The following is a 21768-nucleotide window of genomic DNA, read 5'->3' on the forward strand; positions in this document are numbered from 1 at the left end:
TTTAATAATGACTATTAAACAGTGAACACTTACAAAATACAAAATAACAAAATAACAAACGTGGCTTACCGATACAGCCCTATCTGGTGCAGAGAAAACACAGAGACAGGAAACAACCACCCACAATCCCCAACACAAAACAAGCCACCTATATATGATTCCCCAACACAAAACATCTGCCTCTGATTGAGAACCATATTAGGCCAAACATAGAAACGGACAAACAAGACACACAACATAGAATGCCCACCCAGCTCACGTCCTGACCAACACTAAAACAAGCAAAACACATAAGAACTATGGTCAGAACGTGACAGTACACCCCTCCTGAGGTGCGGACTCCGAACGCACCCCCTAAAACTCAAGGGGAGGGTCTGGGTGGGCATCTGTCCACGGTGGCGGCTCCGGCGCAGGACGAGGACACCACTCCACCATTGTCTTTGTCCCCCTCCTTAGCGTCCTTTGAGTGGCGACCCTCGCCCCCGACCCTGGTCTAGGAACCTTCACAAAGGTCCCCCCTAGATAGAGGAGACAGCTCAGGACAGAGAGGTAGCTCAGGACAGAGAGGTAGCTCAGGACAGAGGGGCAACTCCGGACTGAAGGGCAGCTCCGGACTGAAGGGCAGTTCCGGACTGAATGGCAGCTCCGGTCTGGAGGGCAGCTCAGGACTGGAGGGCAGCTCAGGACTGGAGGGCAGCTCAGGACTGGAGGGCAGCTCAGGACTGGAGGGCAGCTGATGACTGGCGGGCGGCTCTGGCGGCTCCTGACTGGCGGGCGGCTCCTGACTGGCGGGGGGCTCTGGCGGCTCCTGACTGGCGGGCAGCTCTGGCGGCTCCTGACTGACGGGCGGCTCCTGACTGACGGACGGCTCTAACGGCTCGGGACAGACGGGCGGCTCTGACGGCTCGGGACAGACGGGCGGCTCAGACGGCTCGGGACAGACGGGCGGCTCAGATGGCGCTGGGCAGACGGATGGCTCAGATGGCGCTGGGCAGACGGATGGCTCAGATGGCGCTGGGCAGACGGATGGCTCAGATGGCGATGGGCAGACGGATGGCTCAGATGGCGCTGGGCAGACGGATGGCTCAGATGGCGCTGGGCAGACGGATGGCTCAGATGGCGCTGGGCAGACGGATGGCTCAGATGGCGCTGGGCAGGCAGGCAGCTCAGACGGCACTGGGCAGGCAGGCAGCTCAGACGGCACTGGGCAGGCAGGCAGGCAGCTCAGACGGCGCTGGGCAGGCAGGCAGCTCAGACGGCGCTGGGCAGGCAGCCGACTCTGACCTGCTGAGGCGCACAGTAGGCCTGGTGCGTGGTGCCGGAACTGGTGGTATCGGACTGGAGACACGCACCTCAAGGCTAGTGCGGGGAGCAGGAACAGGGCACACTGGACTCTCGAGGCGCACTATAGGCTTGGTGCGTGGTGCCGGAACTGGAGGTACTGGGCTGGAGACACGCACCATAGGGAGAGTGCGTGGAGGAGGAACAGAGTTCTGGAGACACACAGGAAGCCTGGTGCGTGGTGTAGGCACTGGTGGTACTGGGCTGGGGCGGGAAGGTGGCGCCGGATATACCGGACCGTGAAGGCGTACAGGAGCTCTTAAGCACCGAGCCTGCCCAACCTTACCTGGTTTAATGCTCCCCGTAACCAGGCCAGTGCGGCGAGGTGGAATAGCCCGCACTGGGCTGTGCTGGCGAACCGGGGACACCATACGTAAGGCTGGTGCCATGTACACCGGCCCGAGGAGACGCACTGGAGACCAGATGTGTTGAGCCGGCTTTATGGCACCTGGCTCGATGCCCACTCTAGCCCGGCCGATACGTGGAGCTGGAATGTACCGCACCGGGCTAAGCACATGTACAGGAGACACCGTGCGCTCTTCCGCATAACACGGTGTCTGCCCGTACTCCCGCTCTCCACGGTAAGCATGGGAAGTGGGCGCAGGTTTCCTACCTGACCTCGCCACACTACCCTTTAGCCCCCCCCCCAAGAAATTTTTGGGGTTTCTTCTCGGGCTTCCTGGCCAGCCGTGTTCCCTCATAACACCGGTTCCCCTTTTCAGCTGCTTTCGCTCTCCTAGCTGCCTCCACCTGTTCCCATGGAAGGCGATCCTTACCAGCCAGGATCTCCTCCCATGTGTAGCAACCCTTTCCAACACGTCCTCCCAAGTCCATTTCTCCTGGTCCCGCTGCTGCCGCTGCTGCCCGTTGCTACGCTGCTTGGTCCGAGATTGGTGGGTGGTTCTGTAACGGCAGCCTTCCTTCTCTTCAAGAGAAGAGGAGGTGTAGCAGGGATCGTGTTCAACATGATTTAATAATGACTATTAAACAGTGAACACTTACAAAATACAAAATAACAAACGTGGCTTACCAATACAGCCCTATCTGGTGCAGAGAAAACACAGAGACAGGAAACAACCACCCACAATCCCCAACACAAAACAAGCCACCTATATATGATTCCCAATCAGAGACAACACAAAACATCTGCCTCTGATTGAGAACCATATTAGGCCAAACATAGAAACGGACAAACAAGACACACAACATAGAATGCCCACCCAGCTCACGTCCTGACCAACACTAAAACAAGCAAAACACATAAGAACTATGGTCAGAACGTGACAATAAGACTGTCATCTGATGAAGTTGTTCAAAGGTTAGTGATTAATTGTATCTCTATTTGTGAGTTTTGTGAAAGCTATCTTTACGGTGAAAAAATGGCGTTGTGTTTTGGGCTATTGTGGTGAGCTAACATAAATATATTTTGTGTTTTCGCTGTAAAACATTTTAAACATCGGACATGTTGGCTGGATTCACAAGATGTTTATCTTTCATTTGCTGTATTGGACTTGTGATTTCATGAAATTATATTATATGATATCCCTGTGGCGCTAGGCTAGGCTATGCTAGTCAGCGTTTCTGATGAGGATGATCCCGGATCCGGGATGGGGGGTCCGTAGAGGTTTTAACAAAGAGCTGCAGTTAGTTTCGGAATGGGTAGCAAGGAATAAGTTAGTTCTAAATATTTCCAAAACTGAAAGCATTTTATTTGGGACAAATCATTCACTAAACCCTAAACCTCAACTACATCTTGTAAAGGATAATGTGGAAATTGAGCAAGTTGAGGTGACTAAACTGCTTGGAGTAAACCTGGATTGTAAACTGTCATTGTCAAAACATATTGATACAACAGTAGCTAAGATGGGGAGAAGTCTGTCCATAATAAAGAGCTCCTCTGCTTTCTTAACAGCACTATCAACAAGGCAGGTCCTACAGGCCCTGGTTTTGTGCACCTGCACTACTGTTCAGTAGTGTGGTCAGGTGCCACAAAGAGGGATTTGTGGAAAATTGCAGTTGGCTCAGAACAGGGCAGCACGGCTGGCCCTTAAAAGTACACTGAGAGCTAACCTTAGTGACATGCATGTCAATCTCTCATGGCTCAAAGTGGAAGAGAGATTGACTTCATCATTACCTGTTTTTGTAAGAGGTGTTGACAAGCTGAAGGTACCGAGCTGGTACTGTACATATGTAGGATCTTCATTTGAGCCAGTTTGCTAAAGCAGGAAAATAATCCTGCAGCAAACAGGACATGTGAATTATTATGGGGATTATAATGAAAGAAGTTGATACATTTGATACATGGTGTTGATAGATTTTTTTTATGGGAAAATCAAGTCTGACATTTGAAAGTGGAAAATACAACCTTTTTAAACCTCAAATACACTACAAGTTGAACGTTTCCTGCATTGCAGGAAAGTTCTTCTGCAGTGGGGGTTGATCAAATTAAGATCCTACATCTGTACACATCATTTAACAAGGTGATATGGTGCTGCTAGTGATAGACAACATTTAGAGACAGAATACAGACAGAATAGTTTACACAAAGTTTCCCTACAACATTATACACAACTAGGTAGAGAGGAAAGAGCTACAAGAGAATGAACAGTGGATATACAATATACAATATACAATATACAATACAGTGGCTTAACAGTTGATATACAGTACAGTGGATATACAGTTGATATACAGTACAGTGGCTATACAGTTGTTATACAGTACAGTGGCTATACAGTAACAGTGGCTATACAGTTGATATACAGTACAGTGGATATACAGTTGATAAACAGTGGATGTCCACATTTACAGTATCAGTATTCATATATCTAAGAGAGATGAACAGTGCATTATAGTTCAGTTATTTAGTTTACAGTTCAGAGATGGCTTGATGTGGTGTGCAGTGTAGAGTGCATAGTCCTTTAGTCTCTATGGGCCAGATGGCCAGTTAGTGAGGGCCACAGCATAGTCCTTTAGTCTCTATGGACCAGGTGGCCAGTTGGTGAGGGCCACAGCATAGTCCTTTAGTCTCTATGGGCCAGGTGGCCAGTTGGTGAGGGCCACAGCATAGTCCTTTAGTCTCTATGGGCCAGATGGCCAGTTGGTGAGGGCCACAGAATAGTCCTTTAGTCTCTATGGGCCAGATGGCCAGTTGGTGAGGGCCACAGCATAGTCCTTTAGTCTCTATGGGCCAGGTGGTCAGTTGGTGAGGGCCACAGCATTGTCCTTTAGTCTCTATGGGCCAGGTGGCCAGTTGGTGAGGGCCACAGCATAGTCCTTTAGTCTCTATGGACAAGATGGCCAGTTGGTCAGGGCCACAGCATAGTCTTTTAGTCTCTATGGGCCAGGTGGGCCAGTGGGTGGGGGCCACATCATAGTCCTTTAGTCTCTATGGGCCAGGTGGGCCAGTTGGTGAGGGCCACAGCATAGTCTTTTAGTGTCTATGGGCCAGATGGCCAGTTGGTGAGGGCCACAGCATAGTATTTTAGTCTCTATGGGCCAGGTGGCTAGTTGGTGAGGGCCACAGCATAGTCCTTTAGTCTCTATGGGCCAGGTGGTCAGTTGTTGAGGGCCACAGCATAGTCCTTTAGTCTCTATGGACCAGATGGCCAGTTGGTGAGGGCCACAGCATAGTCCTTTAGTCTCTATGGGCCAGGTGACCAGTTGGTGAGGGCCACAGCTGTGTCCTTTAGTCTCTATGGGCCAGATGGCCAGTTGTTGAGGGCCACAGCATAGTCATTTAGTCTCTATGGGCCAGGTGGCCAGTTGGTGAGGGCCACAGCATAGTCCTTTAGTCTCTATGGACCAGATGGCCAGTTGGTCAGGGCCACAGCATAGTCTTTTAGTCTCTATGGGCCAGGTGGGCCAGTGGGTGGGGGCCACATCATAGTCCTTTAGTCTCTATGGGCCAGGTGGGCCAGTTGGTGAGGGCCACAGCACAGTCTTTTAGTGTCTATGGGGCAGATGGCCAGTTGGTGAGGGCCACAGCATAGTATTTTAGTCTCTATGGGCCAGGTGGCCAGTTGGTGAGGGCCACAGCATAGTCCTTTAGTCTCTATGGGCCAGGTGGTCAGTTGTTGAGGGCCACAGCATAGTCCTTTAGTCTCTATGGACCAGATGGCCAGTTGGTGAGGGCCACAGCATAGTATTTTAGTCTCTATGGGCCAGATGGCTAGTTGGTGAGGGCCACAGCATAGTCCTTTAGTCTCTATGGGCCAGGTGACCAGTTGGTGAGGGCCACAGTTGTGTCCTTTAGTCTCTATGGGCCAGATGGCCAGTTGTTGAGGGCCAAAGCATAGTCATTTAGTCTCTACATTTAACATTTACATTTAAGTCATTTAGCAGACGCTCTTATCCAGAGCGACTTACAAATTGGTGCATTCACCTTATGACATCCAGTGGAACAGCCACTTTACAATAGTGCATCTAAATCTTTTAAGGGGGGGGGGGGGGGGTGAGAAGGATTACTTTATCCTATCCTAGGTATTCCTTAAAGAGGTGGGGTTTCAGGTGTCTCCGGAAGGTGGTGATTGACTCCGCTGTCCTGGCGTCGTGAGGGAGTTTGTTCCACCATTGGGGGGCCAGAGCAGCGAACAGTTTTGACTGGGCTGAGCGGGAACTGTACTTCCTCAGTGGTAGGGAGGCGAGCAGGCCAGAGGTGGATGAACGCAGTGCCCTTGTTTGGGTGTAGGGCCTGATCAGAGCCTGGAGGTACTGAGGTGCCGTTCCCCTCACAGCTCCGTAGGCAAGCACCATGGTCTTGTAGCGGATGCGAGCTTCAACTGGAAGCCAGTGGAGAGAGCGGAGGAGCGGGGTGACGTGAGAGAACTTGGGAAGGTTGAACACCAGACGGGCTGCGGCGTTCTGGATGAGTTGTAGGGGTTTAATGGCACAGGCAGGGAGCCCAGCCAACAGCGAGTTGCAGTAATCCAGACGGGAGATGACAAGTGCCTGGATTAGGACCTGCGCCGCTTCCTGTGTGAGGCAGGGTCGTACTCTGCGGATGTTGTAGAGCATGAACCTACAGGAACGGGCCACCGCCTTGATGTTAGTTGAGAACGACAGGGTGTTGTCCAGGATCACGCCAAGGTTCTTAGCGCTCTGGGAGGAGGACACAATGGAGTTGTCAACCGTGATGGCGAGATCATGGAACGGGCAGTCCTTCCCCGGGAGGAAGAGCAGCTCCGTCTTGCCGAGGTTCAGCTTGAGGTGGTGATCCGTCATCCACACTGATATGTCTGCCAGACATGCAGAGATGCGATTCGCCACCTGGTCATCAGAAGGGGGAAAGGAGAAGATTAGTTGTGTGTCGTCTGCATAGCAATGATAGGAGAGACCATGTGAGGTTATGACAGAGCCAAGTGACTTGGTGTATAGCGAGAATAGGAGAGGGCCTAGAACAGAGCCCTGGGGGACACCAGTGGTGAGAGCACGTGGTGAGGAGACAGATTCTCGCCACGCCACCTGGTAGGAGCGACCTGTCAGGTAGGACGCAATCCAAGCGTGGGCCGCGCCGGAGATGCCCAACTCGGAGAGGGTGGAGAGGAGGATCTGATGGTTCACAGTATCGAAGGCAGCCGATAGGTCTAGAAGGATGAGAGCAGAGGAGAGAGAGTTAGCTTTAGCAGTGCGGAGCGCCTCCGTGATACAGAGAAGAGCAGTCTCAGTTGAATGACTAGTCTTGAAACCTGACTGATTTGGATCAAGAAGGTCATTCTGAGAGAGATAGCGGGAGAGCTGGCCAAGGACGGCACGTTCAAGAGTTTTGGAGAGAAAAGAAAGAAGGGATACTGGTCTGTAGTTGTTGACATCGGAGGGATCGAGTGTAGGTTTTTTCAGAAGGGGTGCAACTCTCGCTCTCTTGAAGACGGAAGGGACGTAGCCAGCGGTCAGGGATGAGTTGATGAGCGAGGTGAGGTAAGGGAGAAGGTCTCCGGAAATGGTCTGGAGAAGAGAGGAGGGGATAGGGTCAAGCGGGCAGGTTGTTGGGCGGCCGGCCGTCACAAGACGCGAGATTTCATCTGGAGAGAGAGGGGAGAAAGAGGTCAGAGCACAGGGTAGGGCAGTGTGAGCAGAACCAGTGGTGTCGTTTGACTTAGCAAACGAGGATCGGATGTCGTCGACCTTCTTTTCAAAATGGTTGACGAAGTCATCTGCAGAGAGGGAGGAGGGGGGGGGGAGGGGGAGGAGGATTCAGGAGGGAGGAGAAGGTGGCAAAGAGCTTCCTAGGGTTAGAGGCAGATGCTTGGAATTTAGAGTGGTAGAAAGTGGCTTTAGCAGCAGAGACAGAAGAGGAAAATGTAGAGAGGAGGGAGTGAAAGGATGCCAGGTCCGCAGGGAGGCGAGTTTTCCTCCATTTCCGCTCGGCTGCCCGGAGCCCTGTTCTGTGAGCTCGCAATGAGTCGTCGAGCCACGGAGCGGGAGGGGAGGACCGAGCCGGCCTGGAGGATAGGGGACATAGAGAGTCAAAGGATGCAGAAAGGGAGGAGAGGAGGGTTGAGGAGGCAGAATCAGGAGATAGGTTGGAGAAGGTTTGAGCAGAGGGAAGAGATGATAGGATGGAAGAGGAGAGGGTAGCGGGGGAGAGAGAGCGAAGGTTGGGACGGCGCGATACCATCCGAGTAGGGGCAGTGTGGGAAGTGTTGGATGAGAGCGAGATGGAAAAGGATACAAGGTAGTGGTCGGAGACTTGGAGGGGAGTTGCAATGAGGTTAGTGGAAGAACAGCATCTAGTAAAGATGAGGTCGAGCGTATTGCCTGCCTTGTGAGTAGGGGGGGAAGGTGAGAGGGTGAGGTCAAAAGAGGAGAGGAGTGGAAAGAAGGAGGCAGAGAGGAATGAGTCAAAGGTAGACGTGGGGAGGTTAAAGTCGCCCAGAACTGTGAGAGGTGAGCCGTCCTCAGGAAAGGAGCTTATCAAGGCATCAAGCTCATTGATGAACTCTCCGAGGGAACCTGGAGGGCGATAAATGATAAGGATGTTAAGCTTGAAAGGGCTGGTAACTGTGACAGCATGGGATTCAAAGGAGGCGATAGACAGATGGGTAAGGGGAGAAAGAGAGAATGACCACTTGGGAGAGATGAGGATCCCGGTGCCACCACCCCGCTGACCAGAAGCTCTCGGGGTGTGCGAGAACACGTGGGCGGACGAAGAGAGAGCAGTAGGAGTAGCAGTGTTATCTGTGGTGATCCATGTTTCCGTCAGTGCCAAGAAGTCGAGGGACTGGAGGGAGGCATAGGCTGAGATGAACTCTGCCTTGTTGGCCGCAGATCGGCAGTTCCAGAGGCTACCGGAGACCTGGAACTCCACGTGGGTCGTGCGCGCTGGGACCACCAGATTAGGGTGGCCGCGGCCACGCGGTGTGGAGCGTTTGTATGGTCTGTGCAGAGAGGAGAGAACAGGGATAGACAGACACATAGTTGACAGGCTACAGAAGAGACTACGCTAATGCAAAGGAGATTGGAATGGCAAGTGGACTACGCGTCTCGAATGTTCAGAAAGTTAAGCTTACGTAGCAAGAATCTTATTGACTAAAATGATTAAGATGATACAGTACTGCTGAAGTAGGCTAGCTGGCAGTGGCTGCGTTGTTGACTTTGTAGGCTAGCTGGCAGTGGCTGCGTTGTTGACACTACACTAATCAAGTCGTTCCGTTGAGTGTAATAGTTTCTACAGTGCTGCTATTCGGGGGCTAGCTGGCTAGCCAGCAGTGTTGATTACGTTACGTTGCGTTAAAAGAACGACAATAGCTGGCTAGCTAACCTAGAAAATCGCTCTAGACTACACAATTATCTTTGATACAAAGACGGCTATGTAGCTAGCTATGTAGCTAGCTACGATCAAACAAATCAAACCGTTGTACTGTAATGAAATGAAATGAAAATGTGATACTACCTGTGGAGCGAAGCGGAATGCGACCGGGTTGTTGAGTGCGGAAGTTCTATTCGGTAGACGTTGGCTAGCTGTTGGCTAGCTAGCAGTGTCTCCTACGTTAAGGACGACAAATAGCTGGCTAGCTAACCTCGGTAAATTAAGATAATCACTCTAAAACTACACACTCTAAACTACACAATTATCTTGGATACGAAGACAGCAAAGACAACTATGTAGCTAGCTAACACTACACTAATCAAGTCGTTCAGTTGAGTGTAATAGTTGCTACAGTGCTGCTATTCGGTAGACGGTGGACGTTTGCTAGCTGGCTAGCTGCTGGGCAGATAGCAGATAGCAGTGTAGACTGCGTTAGGACGACGAAATACGATAATTACGCAATTATCTTTGATACAAAGACGGCTATGTAGCTAGCTAAGAAGAAATTGCTAAGATTAGACAAATCAAACCGTTGTACTATAATGAAATGTAATGAAATGTAATGAAAAGTTATACTACCTGCGGACCAAAGTGCGAATGCGACCGCTCGCTCCAACCCGGAAGTTGGAGCGAGGGGCCAGGTGGCCAGTTGGTGAGGGCCACAGCATAGTCCTTTAGTCTCTATGGACCAGATGGCCAGTTGGTGAGGGCCACAGCATAGTCCTTTAGTCTCTATGGGCCAGGTGTCCAGTTGGTGAGGGCCACAGCATAGTCCTTTAGTCTCTATGGGCCAGGTGGCCAGTTGGTGAGTGCCACAGCATAGTCCTTTAGTCTCTATGGGCCAGGTGCCCAGTTGGTGAGGGCCACAGCATAGTCCTTTAGTCTCTATGGGCCAGGTGGCCAGAATGGTGAGGGCCACAGCATAGTCCTTTAGTCTCTATGGGCCAGGTGGCCATAATGGATAGGGCCACAGCAAGGGGAAAGAAACTGTTCAGATGGGGGTCTTTAACATCCAATCACAGAGGTTTCAGCAGCTGACAGTTGCGACGTTATTGTTAATAACTCAAACTGCCTTATTCAGATAAAGACAATCTCTGTACAGATGTAGGATCTTAATTTGATCAACCTGTTGCAGGAAAAGTAAAACTTGTACTGTATTTGAGTTTGTTTAAGCTTTAAAAAAAAGTTTCTGAAGATGATACATTACACTTTTCCATTTTAAAATGGTTCATTAACTATAATCTACATAGTAATGCACATGACCTGTTGCTGCAGGATTAATCTCCTGCTGTAGCAAACTGGTTCAAATTAAGATCCAACATCTGTAGCAATATACCTCTCTTTAATGTATGACTATATCAGGATATATATACCTCTCTCTAATGTATATGGCTATATCAGGATATATATACCTCTCTCTAATGTATATGGCTCTATCAGGATATATATACCTCTCTCTAATGTATATGACTATATCAGGATATATATACCTCTCTCTAATGTATATGGCTCTATCAGGATATATATACCTCTCTAATGTATATGACTATATCAGTATATATATACCTCTCTCTAATGTATATGGCTCTATCAGGATATATATACCTCTCTAATGTATATGACTATATCAAGATATATATACCTCTCTCTAATGTATATGGCTCTATCAGGATATATGTACCTCTCTCTAATGTATATGGCTCTATCAGGATTCGCTTTTGACCATTTGACATCTTTTATTTACTGTTGTTTAGGCTGGTTGAATGAGTTGCCTATGAAAGCTACATCTGCAAGAAAACAGGCGGCTGCACCAGTGACTGTAAGTTAAGCGATTTCCTCATATGAAATTAAAAGTATGTTTGTAGCCTACGCAGTTACAAAATGGCTGTTGAAACTGTGGCACATATTTCTCTGTAACATTAAATACATGTAGGAAAGATGGGCAGACTCTCGTACTGTAGGTCTAGGCTACCTACAAACTATTATAAGGTTAGGTCAACGTCAGACATTCAATAGTCAGAGTAGGTTTGAGCTATGACCACTTATCATGCTGACAAACCTGATGGTCTCTGTCAACTGATCTGAACAGGTTTAGGCTGGTCATCTATGATATGTAGGCTATAGCCGAGGTATAGACCTTGATCTGCATATCACTAACAAACTGCTATTATACATTATAAACTAGCCTACTTTACATAATATAACATCTACATATCACTAACAACCCACTATTATACATTATAACCTAGTCTACTTTACATAATATAACATCTACATATCACTAACAAACTGTTATTATACATTATAACCTAGTCTACTTTACATAATATAACATCTACATATCACTAACAACCCACTACTATACATTATAACCTAGTCTGCTTTACATAATATAACACCTACATATCACTAACAACCCACTACTATACATTATAACCTAGTCTGCTTTACATAATATAACACCTACATATCACTAACAACCCACTACTATACATTATAACCTAGCCTACATTACATAATACAACATCTACATATCACTAACAAACCACTACTATACATTATAACCTAGTCTACTTTACATAATATAACATCTACATATCACTAACAACCCACTACTATACATTATAACCTAGCCTACTTTACATAATATAACATCTCTTACTTGTTGCAAATAAACTTTCTGAATGGATCAATGATTTCCCCCTCAGATCATTCATGCCCGTTTTAGCCCTTCTGTCTGTATTCTCAGATACATTTAGAAAATAACAGATTGAAAGACAATAATTAGCCTTCTTTTAATTAATACAAATAATTGTGAGACATGGCCATGTGTTGCTGTACTGTTTATAACTACCTTAACAAACAGTGACTTATTATTATTATTAATATTTTGACAGTTACCATGGAGATGTCATTTCACAACTACATATTCATGTGATTGCATTAAATCACCTGACTGTTTCGATATGTCTGTTAGTAAATGTTTCATAAGAGATAATTAATAAATGATAACAATTGACATTAAAGAATTACTGTGTTAACCACAACCAACATGTTGGATCTCTGTTTAGGGGTCAGTGCTCTAAAATGAGTCTCTCTGGGGAGAGAGAGGAGGGACCTGCCTCTAAAAGGAGTCTCTCTGGGGAGAGAGAGGAGGGACCTGCCTCTAAAAGGCGTCTCTCTGGGCAACATGACACCAAAGCTAAGAGGTGAGATGACAATTTTTGAAATAATTATTAAGAGTTTATTTCCAAAATGCATCACATTTGTTTTTTTAATCAGAAATGGTTGCTTCTGGTTACCTTCAATATTACTGTTCTCAGATTTACAGTTAATCGATTTTAGATGGGTATATCTTTATTAAATTACTATTATTATTATTAAAGCATGTCCTCTTTTTCAAGATGTGGCCGATTTAAACAGCCAGTATACATGTTCTAATTAAGATTATTTTTATTTTTCACAATTTGTTTTTTCTGAATTGTTCTGAATTGTTCTGGGTAATTTGATATGCATCGAAATCTTCATTCATAGGCATCGAATTGAGCGAATGCTGCACAGGTTCACTGAGTTACAAACCAAATGGACAGGTCTAGCTCATTGATTTGTAGATCTGACACAGTTGCTACCTCAGATTATGAGCCTAGCAGGTGTCGTGAATGAGTTATGTAGTACCCACAGAAGGCCACAGGGAGGAGCAAGAGAGCTATAAACCCATACTGTTTTTTGCCTTAAAAACCCTAAACCTAACAATCAATCAAATGTATTTATAAAGCCCTTTTTACATCAGTAGATGTCACAAAGTGCTATACAGAAACTCTAACCCTACCTTTTACCTATTTTAGCCTTAACCCTAATTCTAGGGTAGGGTAGCCTAGAACACTTTTAGAAACTATTTTAGTAATAATATTATGTTAGTAAATACAATTATAGTACTAAATAGCATTTTGATTATTTTGTTAATCAAAACCTGTCTAAGCATTTTGCTTTTATTGTTTTGTTATTTTATTATATTTATTATTGCAAGGCATGACTTGATAAACAAGACACATTAGTTTTATTTTTAAAATGTGGTTTGAACTGGGTGACCTGGTAACCTCTATGTGAAAGTCCAGCAATTGGCGTGGGATAGATGTGGCAGGTTTGAGACTGATCTAAGGAATTATCAAGAAAATACACTTTATTCGCAGCTGCCTCACCAATGTCTGTACATGAATTAATTACTTTTTATTGCTAAATATGTCCAATAGATGGCAGCATAAGACCACGAAGCATCAGTTATAGGCTACAAGCAGCAATATGACTGACGTAAAATAGCATGCAACCAAAGACATGATTTTCTAAAATGGTCACTCATTACTTTAGTCAGCTATATATCTCGTATTGGGGCTGTGTTGCTTTTGGGAGAGCAAAAAATTGTGACTATAGCAGGTATTGAACCCCGGGTAAATTATCACTAGTCAGAACCTCAACCTTAGTATACATGCATTATAAAAAATGATGTTAATATCTGATATTGCGAGTAAACAACCTTGGAATAGAAAAGACAAGAGTGCGTCTTCCAGCCCACCAATAAATTACATCATGCAAGCCTCGTTGTTAGCAAATTTACCTCAACATGCCCCTCGAGAAGGCAGAGTGACCACACAAGCTTTTTAGCTGAGATGACTACTAGCGGCTCGATGCTGGTTGATGTATTTGACAATGAATCTATTGGGAAAATATGTTTTTCTCAAACAGAGGTGACTGAATTTATGTTCAGGTTTATTGATAATCGTTCTGTCTTACTATCCAGGTCTGTACCCAAACAATTTGAGCTTCTACTTCTAAAAATTAACCTGTCCAGAAACAAGTCTCTCACCATTGCCGCTTGCTATAGACCACCCTCTGCCCCCAGCTGTGCCCTCGACACCATATGTGATTTGATTGCCCCCCATCTATCTTCTGAGCTCGTGCTGCTAGGTGACCTAAACTGGGACATGCTTATTAACACCCCGGCCAACCTACAATCTAAGCTTGATGCACCCAATCTCACACAATTTATCAATGAACCTACCAGATATAACCCCAAATCTGTAGACACGGGCACCCTCATAGATATCATCCTAACTAACTCACCCTCCAAATACACCTCTGCTGTTTTCAACCAAGATCTCAGCGATCCCTGCCTTATTGCCTGCATCCGTAATGGGTCTGCGAGCAAACGACCACCCCTTATCACTGTCAAACGCTCCCTAAAACACTTCTGCGAGCAGGCCTTTCTAATCGACCTGGCCGGGGTATCCTGGAATGACATTGACCTCATCCCGACAGTAGAGGATGCCTGGTTATTCTTTAAAAGTGCATTCCTCACCATCTTAAATAGGCATACCCCGTTCAAAAAATTTAGAACCAGGAATAGCTATAGCCCTTGGTTCACTCCAGACCTGTCTGCCCTTGACCAGCACAAAAACATCCTGTGGCGTTCTGCATTAGCATCGAATAGCCCCCGTGATATGCAACTTTTCAGGGAAGTTAGGAACCAATATACACATAGTCAGTTAGGAAAGCTAAGGCTAGCTTTTTAAAACAGAAATTTGCATCCTGCAGTATTAACTCAAAAAAGTTCTGGGACACTGTAAAGTCCATGGAGAATAAGAGCACCTCCTCCCAGCTGCCCACTGCTCTGAGGCTAGGAAACACTGTTACAACCGACAAATCCACTATAATTGAGAATTTCAATAAGCATTTCTCTACGGCTGGCCATGCTTTCCACCTGGCTACCCCTACCCCGGTCAACTGCCCGGCACCCTCCACAGCAACCCGCCCAAGCCCCCACCATTTCTCCTTCACCCATATCCAGATAGCTGATGTTCTGAAAGAGCTGCAAAATCTGGACCCCTACAAATCAGCCGGGCTAGACAATCTGGACCCTCTCTTTCTAAAATTATCTGCCAAAATTGTTGCAACCCCTATTACCAGCTTGTTCAACCTCTCTTTCGTATCGTCTGAGATTCCCAAAGATTGGATCGCTGCCGCGGTCATCCCCCTCTTCAAAGCGGGAGACACTCTAGACCCAAACTGCTACAGACCTATATCTATCCTACCCTGCATCTCTAAGGTCTTTGAAAGCCAAGTTAACAAACAGATTCAAAAAGAAAGGAGGACCAAGGCACTCTTCATATAATTGATTAAAATGCCTTTATTAGTATGGCATGTTCAATAGAAACAAAGTTTTTAAAAAACAGACGCGTTTCGGCTGCATGGCCTTCGTCAGGGAGTACAAAAAAAGAGGAATACAAGGTCCTCTTTTAAACAGCTTATCAATTAGCCCTAATTGGAAGAGGGAGTGGTTACACAATTGATTGGACACACCTAGTAAGCAATACTATGCACATTGAAATACTGTAGCTATGTTATCATAAAAATACAACTCCAAACTAGAAGTATCAGAACACTAAAAGGTAGTTCTAACGTTAAATATGACTGGGAGAAGTGTCAAGAATAAGATAGCTAAATATACTATAGTACACTAGAACACAGCAAAACATGAACAACAACAGTCTAACCATAGCTGAGGGCAATAGAGCAAAATGTCCACTAGATGACAGCAAATGGACCCATCATGACCCTACAGGAAGGGTGAGAAATCCATATCTTCATTTAAACCAGGGTATTTAGTGGCCTGTAGTTTGTAAATCCAAAAACTTTCCCTTTGGTTTAACTGTTTAAGACGGTCCCCTTTTCTAATAGAGGCCGGAATATGATCAATACCCATAGCTTGTAGGGAGGCAGGGTTGCCATGGTGTAAGGACTTGTAGTGCCTTGCCATGGGGTAGTCTTCATTACCTACCCGCGTGGCGTACTTGTGTTCCGCTAAGCGGTCTTGAAGGCGTCTCTTTGTCCTTCCAATGTAGAACACCTTGCACTGTGGACATTCCAATCTATAGATGACATGAGTGGTTTTGCAGTTAATGAAATGCTTGACGTAATACTCCATTTTGGAAGCTGTGTCAACAAAATACTTTTTCTGTACAATATTACTGCAATGGTTGCAATGGTTACATTTAAAAGAGCCCTTGGTGGTCAAGCCAAGTTTTTTGAGAGTCACCCGGAAGATAACTGTGGACTAATTTGTCATTTAGGGTAGGACATCTCTTAAAGCTTATGACTGGTGGCTCAGGAAAGACTTGGCGTAGTAGCGTATCACTTAGGATGATTCCCCAATTTTTTTTAATGATTCTTTAATGATTTTTTAATGATTATTTTAATGCTCTCTGCTTCAGTGCTGTATCTTGTAACAAAATACACTCTCTCCGATGTATCACGAGGCACTCCCCTTCGCAATAAGTTCTCTCTGTCAAGTAATCCAGCCCTTATACCGGCATCTTTCAGGACCTGAACGCTATAGCCCCGATTCAAGAAGCGATTCTCCAATTCAGCAGTTTTGACACTGTAGTCTGTTTCCTGATCGCAAATTCTGCGGACTCTTTTGGAATTGGCCATATGGAATGTTTTCTTTTAGCCTTTTGGGGTGAAAGCTGTCTGCCCTCAGAATGGTATTCCCATCTGTAGGCTTCCTAAAGATAGATGTGTGCAAACAAACTTTGTCATTTTTACAAATGTCGAGTTCCAAAAAATGAATGTTATCCTTACTGTTCTCCATAGTTAGTTTGACGTTAGGGTTAATGCTGTTAAGGTATTGGTGGAAGGAAATAAGTTCATCTTCTGAGCCGGACAAAAACAGGCCAACATCAATATAGCGTCCCCACCATATAATCCGGTCAAAAAAATGGTTATTAGAAGGATCCAAAATGAAGTCATTTTCCCATTTACCCAAGTACAAACCAGCATAGGAAGGGCTGTAGCAAGCTCCCATGGCACATCCTTTGACCTGTTTAAAAATACAGTCCCGAAAGATAAAGATGTTATGATTAAGAGTCCATTCAGTCAGTGAGACAATTAATTCTGTAGGAGGCATCTCAACGGTGGTGTATAGAGACTCCACATCCATGGTGACTAAAAAGGAAGCTGTACCTATATTGTTCAATTCCTTAATTTTGTTCAACACATCTGTGGTATCTTGAAGATAGGCTGGGAGTGACGGCAGAAATGGCTTAATAAAGTAATCAATGTACTTAGAGATGGGTTCTGTCAGACTTTCATTACCACTAATGACTGGTCTGCCTGGGGGATTTTCAAGATTTTTGTGGACCTTTGGAAGAAGGTAAAAAGAAGCCATACGCGGACTGCCATTGAAAAGACATTTGAACTCATTGTCTGAAATGTAACCATTCTCCTTAGCTTCTTAGGATCCCTTTCAATTCAGTTTTTAGGTCCTCTGTAGGGTTGAAGGTAAGAGATTGGTAGAATTCATCATTGTCTAATTGACGGTAGGCTTCTGTCACATATTTGTCTTTACTCCACACTACTGTAGAGCCACCTTTGTCTGCTGTTTTAACCACAATCCGTTCATTTTTGGACAATGATTCAACTGCTTCCCGCTCTGTCTTAGAAAGATTACGTTGTGTTTGGTTGGAGTCAATTTTACCCTTAAACAGATTCTCCACATCAAAATTCAATTTCTTAGCAAATGTATCTAGTGTGGCATTCTGGACGATGGGACACAAAGTGGACTTGGGCTTAACAAACAGATTACTGACCATTTTGAATCACATCGTACCTTCTCCGCTATGCAATCTGGTTTCCGAGCTGGTCATGGGTGCACCTCAGCCACGCTCAAGGTCCTTAACGATATCATAACCGCCATCGATAAGAGACATTACTGTGCAGCTGTATTCATCGACCTGGCCAAGGCTTTCGACTCTGTCAATCACCACATTCTTATTGGCAGACTCAACAGCCTTGGTTTCTCAAATGATTGCCTCGCCTGGTTCACCAACTACTTCTCTGATAGAGTTCAGTGTGTCAAATCGGAGGGCCTGTTGTCCGGACCTCTGGCAGTCTCTATGGGGGTGCCACAGGGTTCAATTCTTGGGCCGACTCTCTTCTCTGTATAGATCAATGATGTTGCTCTTGCTGCCGGTGATTCTCTGATCCACCTCTACGCAGACGACACCATTCTGTATACTTCTGGCCCTTCTTTGGACACTGCGTTAACTAACCTCCAGACGAGCTTCAATTCCATACAACTCTCCTTCCGTGGCCTCCAACTGCTCTTAAACGCAAATTAAACTAAACCAATCATTGCCCGCACCTGCCCGCCCATCCAGCATCACTACTCTGGACGGCTCTGACTTAGAATACGTGGATAACTACAAATACCTAGGTGTCTGGCTAGACTGTAAACTCTCCTTCCAGACTCACATTAAGCATCTCCAATCAAAAATGAAATCTAGAATCGGCTTCCTATTTCGCAACAAAGCTTCCTTCACTCATGCTGCCAAACATACCCTAGTAAAACTGACCATCCTACCGATCCTTGACTTCGGCGATGTCATCTATAAAATAGCCTCCAACACTCTACTCAGCAAACTGGATGTAGTCTATCTCAGTGCCATCCGTTTTGCCACCAAAGCCCCATACACTACTCACCACTGTGACCTGTACGCTCTCGTTGGCTGGCCCTCACTTCATACTCGTCGCCAAACCCACTGGATACAGGTTATCTACAAGTCTCTGCTAGGTAAAGCTTCGCCTTATCTCAGCTCACTGGTCACCATAGCAACTCCCACTCGTAGCACGCGCTCCAGCAGGTATATTTCACTGGTCATCCCCAAAGCCAATTCCTCCTTTGGTCGTCTTTCCTTCCAGTTCTCTGCTGCCACTGATTGTAACGAACTGCAAAAATCACTGAAGCTGGAGATTCCCATCTCCCTCACTAGCTTTAAGAACCAGCTGTCAGAGCAGCTCACAGATCACTGCACCTGTTCATAGCCCATCTGTATACAGCCCATCTATCTACCTCATCCCCATACTGTATTTATTTATTTAGCTCATTTTGCACCACAGTATCTCTACTTGCACATCCATCTTTTGCACATCTACCATTCCAGTGTTTAATTGCCATATTGTAATTACGTCGCCACCATGGCCTATTTATTGCCTTAACTCCCTTATTTGACCTAATTTGCACTAACTGTATATAGACTTTGTTTTCTTTTTTCTACTGTATTATTGACTGTATGTTTTGTATGTTTTGTTCAGTGCTTCCTCTTGCGTTGGCAGTGTAGAAAGGGGCAGAAAGAAATGCACACAGGAGTTTTCCTGTGAGGGGGAGTGGTGGTGAATCCAGGGAGAAAACTAAACTAACCTTCTGAAATGTCATTAGTGGTCTTATGCTGCCATCTATTGGAATTATTTAGCAACTGCGGTAGTAATAAATAATGTGTAATTCCTTACAAAAGTACTAATTACTAAGAATTACAAGATATAACATTTTGTAGTTCATTTTACCACTTACGACCATAAAATAACCATTTATAGCATAACAAACAATGAAACTGACATCAACCAAAAACACCATACATTGCAAGATACATTGCAAGATAAGAATTGCAAGATATAACATTTTGTAGTTCATTTTACCACTTACGACCATAAAATAACCATTTATAGCATAACAAACAATGAAACTGACATCAACCAAAAACACCATACATGTAGTTAATTATATAAAAATAAATATATTTATTTAGATGGGTGACATTATCTGCCAAAGTAACAGTCCTGTAGACAAAGAAGAGCTCTACAGTAGGAACCAAACATTCAAAGGACATTTTCTCAAAAGTGAGGTTACAAGTTTATCAATGTTCAAAGCAGAATTACTTTCCCATTGTTCCTCAACTGTAGTGTATGATATACTATTTTATACCATCCGAGTCTCTGCTTTTATCTTATGTGAAAAACACAGTTTCAAATTTTGTGACATAAGACCAAATCGAGCCTGTCGGTCACATTTGACTGTATAAAACCTAGCAGTACTACTGATTTCTCTGAGAGTGAGGCAGATATATAGCATCTAGCAAATACCCATGACTATTTGTCTCTCTGAAATGAAACCATCAAGTGATAGATTTAAAACAAATACATGGCTGTCATTGAACAAACCCATCCAATGATTTGATAGTGAACAAACACAACAGTCTCTTTCATAATTTCTTTAAGAAACAACAGCAAATTTAAGGACATTTCTGAAAAGTGATATAGATTTATTGCATTTTGGAATTCTTCTTATGTTTCCCCGTCTGAGCTCAGATTAGATGAGAGATGTAATGTTTGTCTCTGTTGTGTTGAAGACCAATCAAGCAGGAGAGACCAGCCTCCCCTGTTCCCAGCTGTGTGTCCATGAAGAGTGACTGGTCTATGAATAAACCTATAAACTTTAGAGCGGGAGACTTTTCTACTGAACAAAGGTAAAAATAACTCATGGGTCATGGTCAGTGAGTTAACTTCTTGTGAATAGGGGGGCGTAAAGTTAGTAAAGTTTATGATGAGTTCTTTGATTAGATTAGGTGACTGTCCAAAATATCTCCGGAGTTTTGGTGAATTGTTGCTACGTATTCACAATGTATAACCACAATTTGCAGCTCTAAATATGCACATTTTCGAACAAAACATAAATGTATTGTATAACATGATGTTATAAGACTGTCATCTGATGAAGTTGTTCAAGGTTAGTGATTAATTTTATCTCTATTTTGTCGGTTTTGTGAAAGCTATTTTGGCGGGGAGTAAATGGCGTTGTGTGTTTGGCTATTGTAGAGAGCTAATAGAAATACATATTGTGTTTTCAATGTAAAACACTTAAAAAAATCGGAAATATTGGCTGGATTCACAAGATGTTTATCTTTCATTTGCTGTACACCATGTATTTTTCATAAATGTTTTATGATGAGTATTTATGTATTTCACGTTGCTCTCTGTAATTATTCTGGCTGCTTTGGTGCTATTTGTGATGGTGGCTACAATGTAAAACCAGGATTTGTAGCTATAAATATGCACATTTTCGAACAAAACATAAATATATTGTATAACATGATGTTATAAGACTGTCATCTGATGAAGTTGTTCAAGGTTAGTGATTAATTTTATCTCTTTTTGTGGGTTTTGTGAAAGCTACCTATGCGGTGGAAACATGGTGAAAATATGCCGTTGTGTGTTTGGCTATTGTGGTTAGCTAATATAAATACATATTGTGTTTTCGCTGTAAAACATTTAAAAAATCGGAAATGATGGCTGGATTCACAAGATGTTTATCTTTCATTTGCTGTATTGGACTTGTAATTTCATGAAAATTATATTATATGATATCCCTGTCCCGTTAGGCTAGGCTATGCTAGTCAGCTTTTTTGATGAGGATGCTCCCGGATCCGGGATGGGTATTAAGTAAAAAACAACACTGTCTAGACATTTCTCCTCTCCCATTTTCCCATTTCTTTTGGTTGTTTTCATAACCCATAAACAAATCCTTATGTCAATTGTCATAGTCCTAAAACACAACATTCACACCCTGTGTGTGCGCGCGTGTGCGTGCGTGTGTGTGCACTCCCTGGATGAGGAGATGTAATCTCATGTTTTGTCCACAGAAAACAACAGGAGAGATCAGAGTCAGAGATTCTCAGTGGTCAGTCTTCCCAGAGTCATCAAACAGACCTGGCCTCCATATTCACTGTATGTGG

General features: G+C 44.7%; 1 protein-coding gene across 2 annotated transcripts in view; it reads left to right on the top strand.

Moving 5' to 3' along the window:
* The window catches only part of LOC139565275 (NLR family CARD domain-containing protein 3-like), a 41353-nt gene that overhangs the window by 5448 nt on the left and 14137 nt on the right, over positions 1 to 21768 (top strand). For both annotated transcript variants that reach the window (XM_071385473.1, XM_071385474.1), the window contains exons 2-5: positions 10903 to 10967; positions 12220 to 12357; positions 20386 to 20502; positions 21676 to 21760. In XM_071385473.1, coding sequence (XP_071241574.1) covers positions 12236 to 12357; positions 20386 to 20502; positions 21676 to 21760 — 324 coding nt within the window. In that variant the 5' untranslated portion in view covers positions 10903 to 10967; positions 12220 to 12235. The remainder of the gene's footprint in view (positions 1 to 10902; positions 10968 to 12219; positions 12358 to 20385; positions 20503 to 21675; positions 21761 to 21768) is intronic.

The sequence above is a fragment of the Salvelinus alpinus genome, chromosome 36, assembly GCF_045679555.1.
Source record: "Salvelinus alpinus chromosome 36, SLU_Salpinus.1, whole genome shotgun sequence".
Classification (NCBI taxonomy): Eukaryota; Metazoa; Chordata; class Actinopteri; order Salmoniformes; family Salmonidae; genus Salvelinus; species Salvelinus alpinus.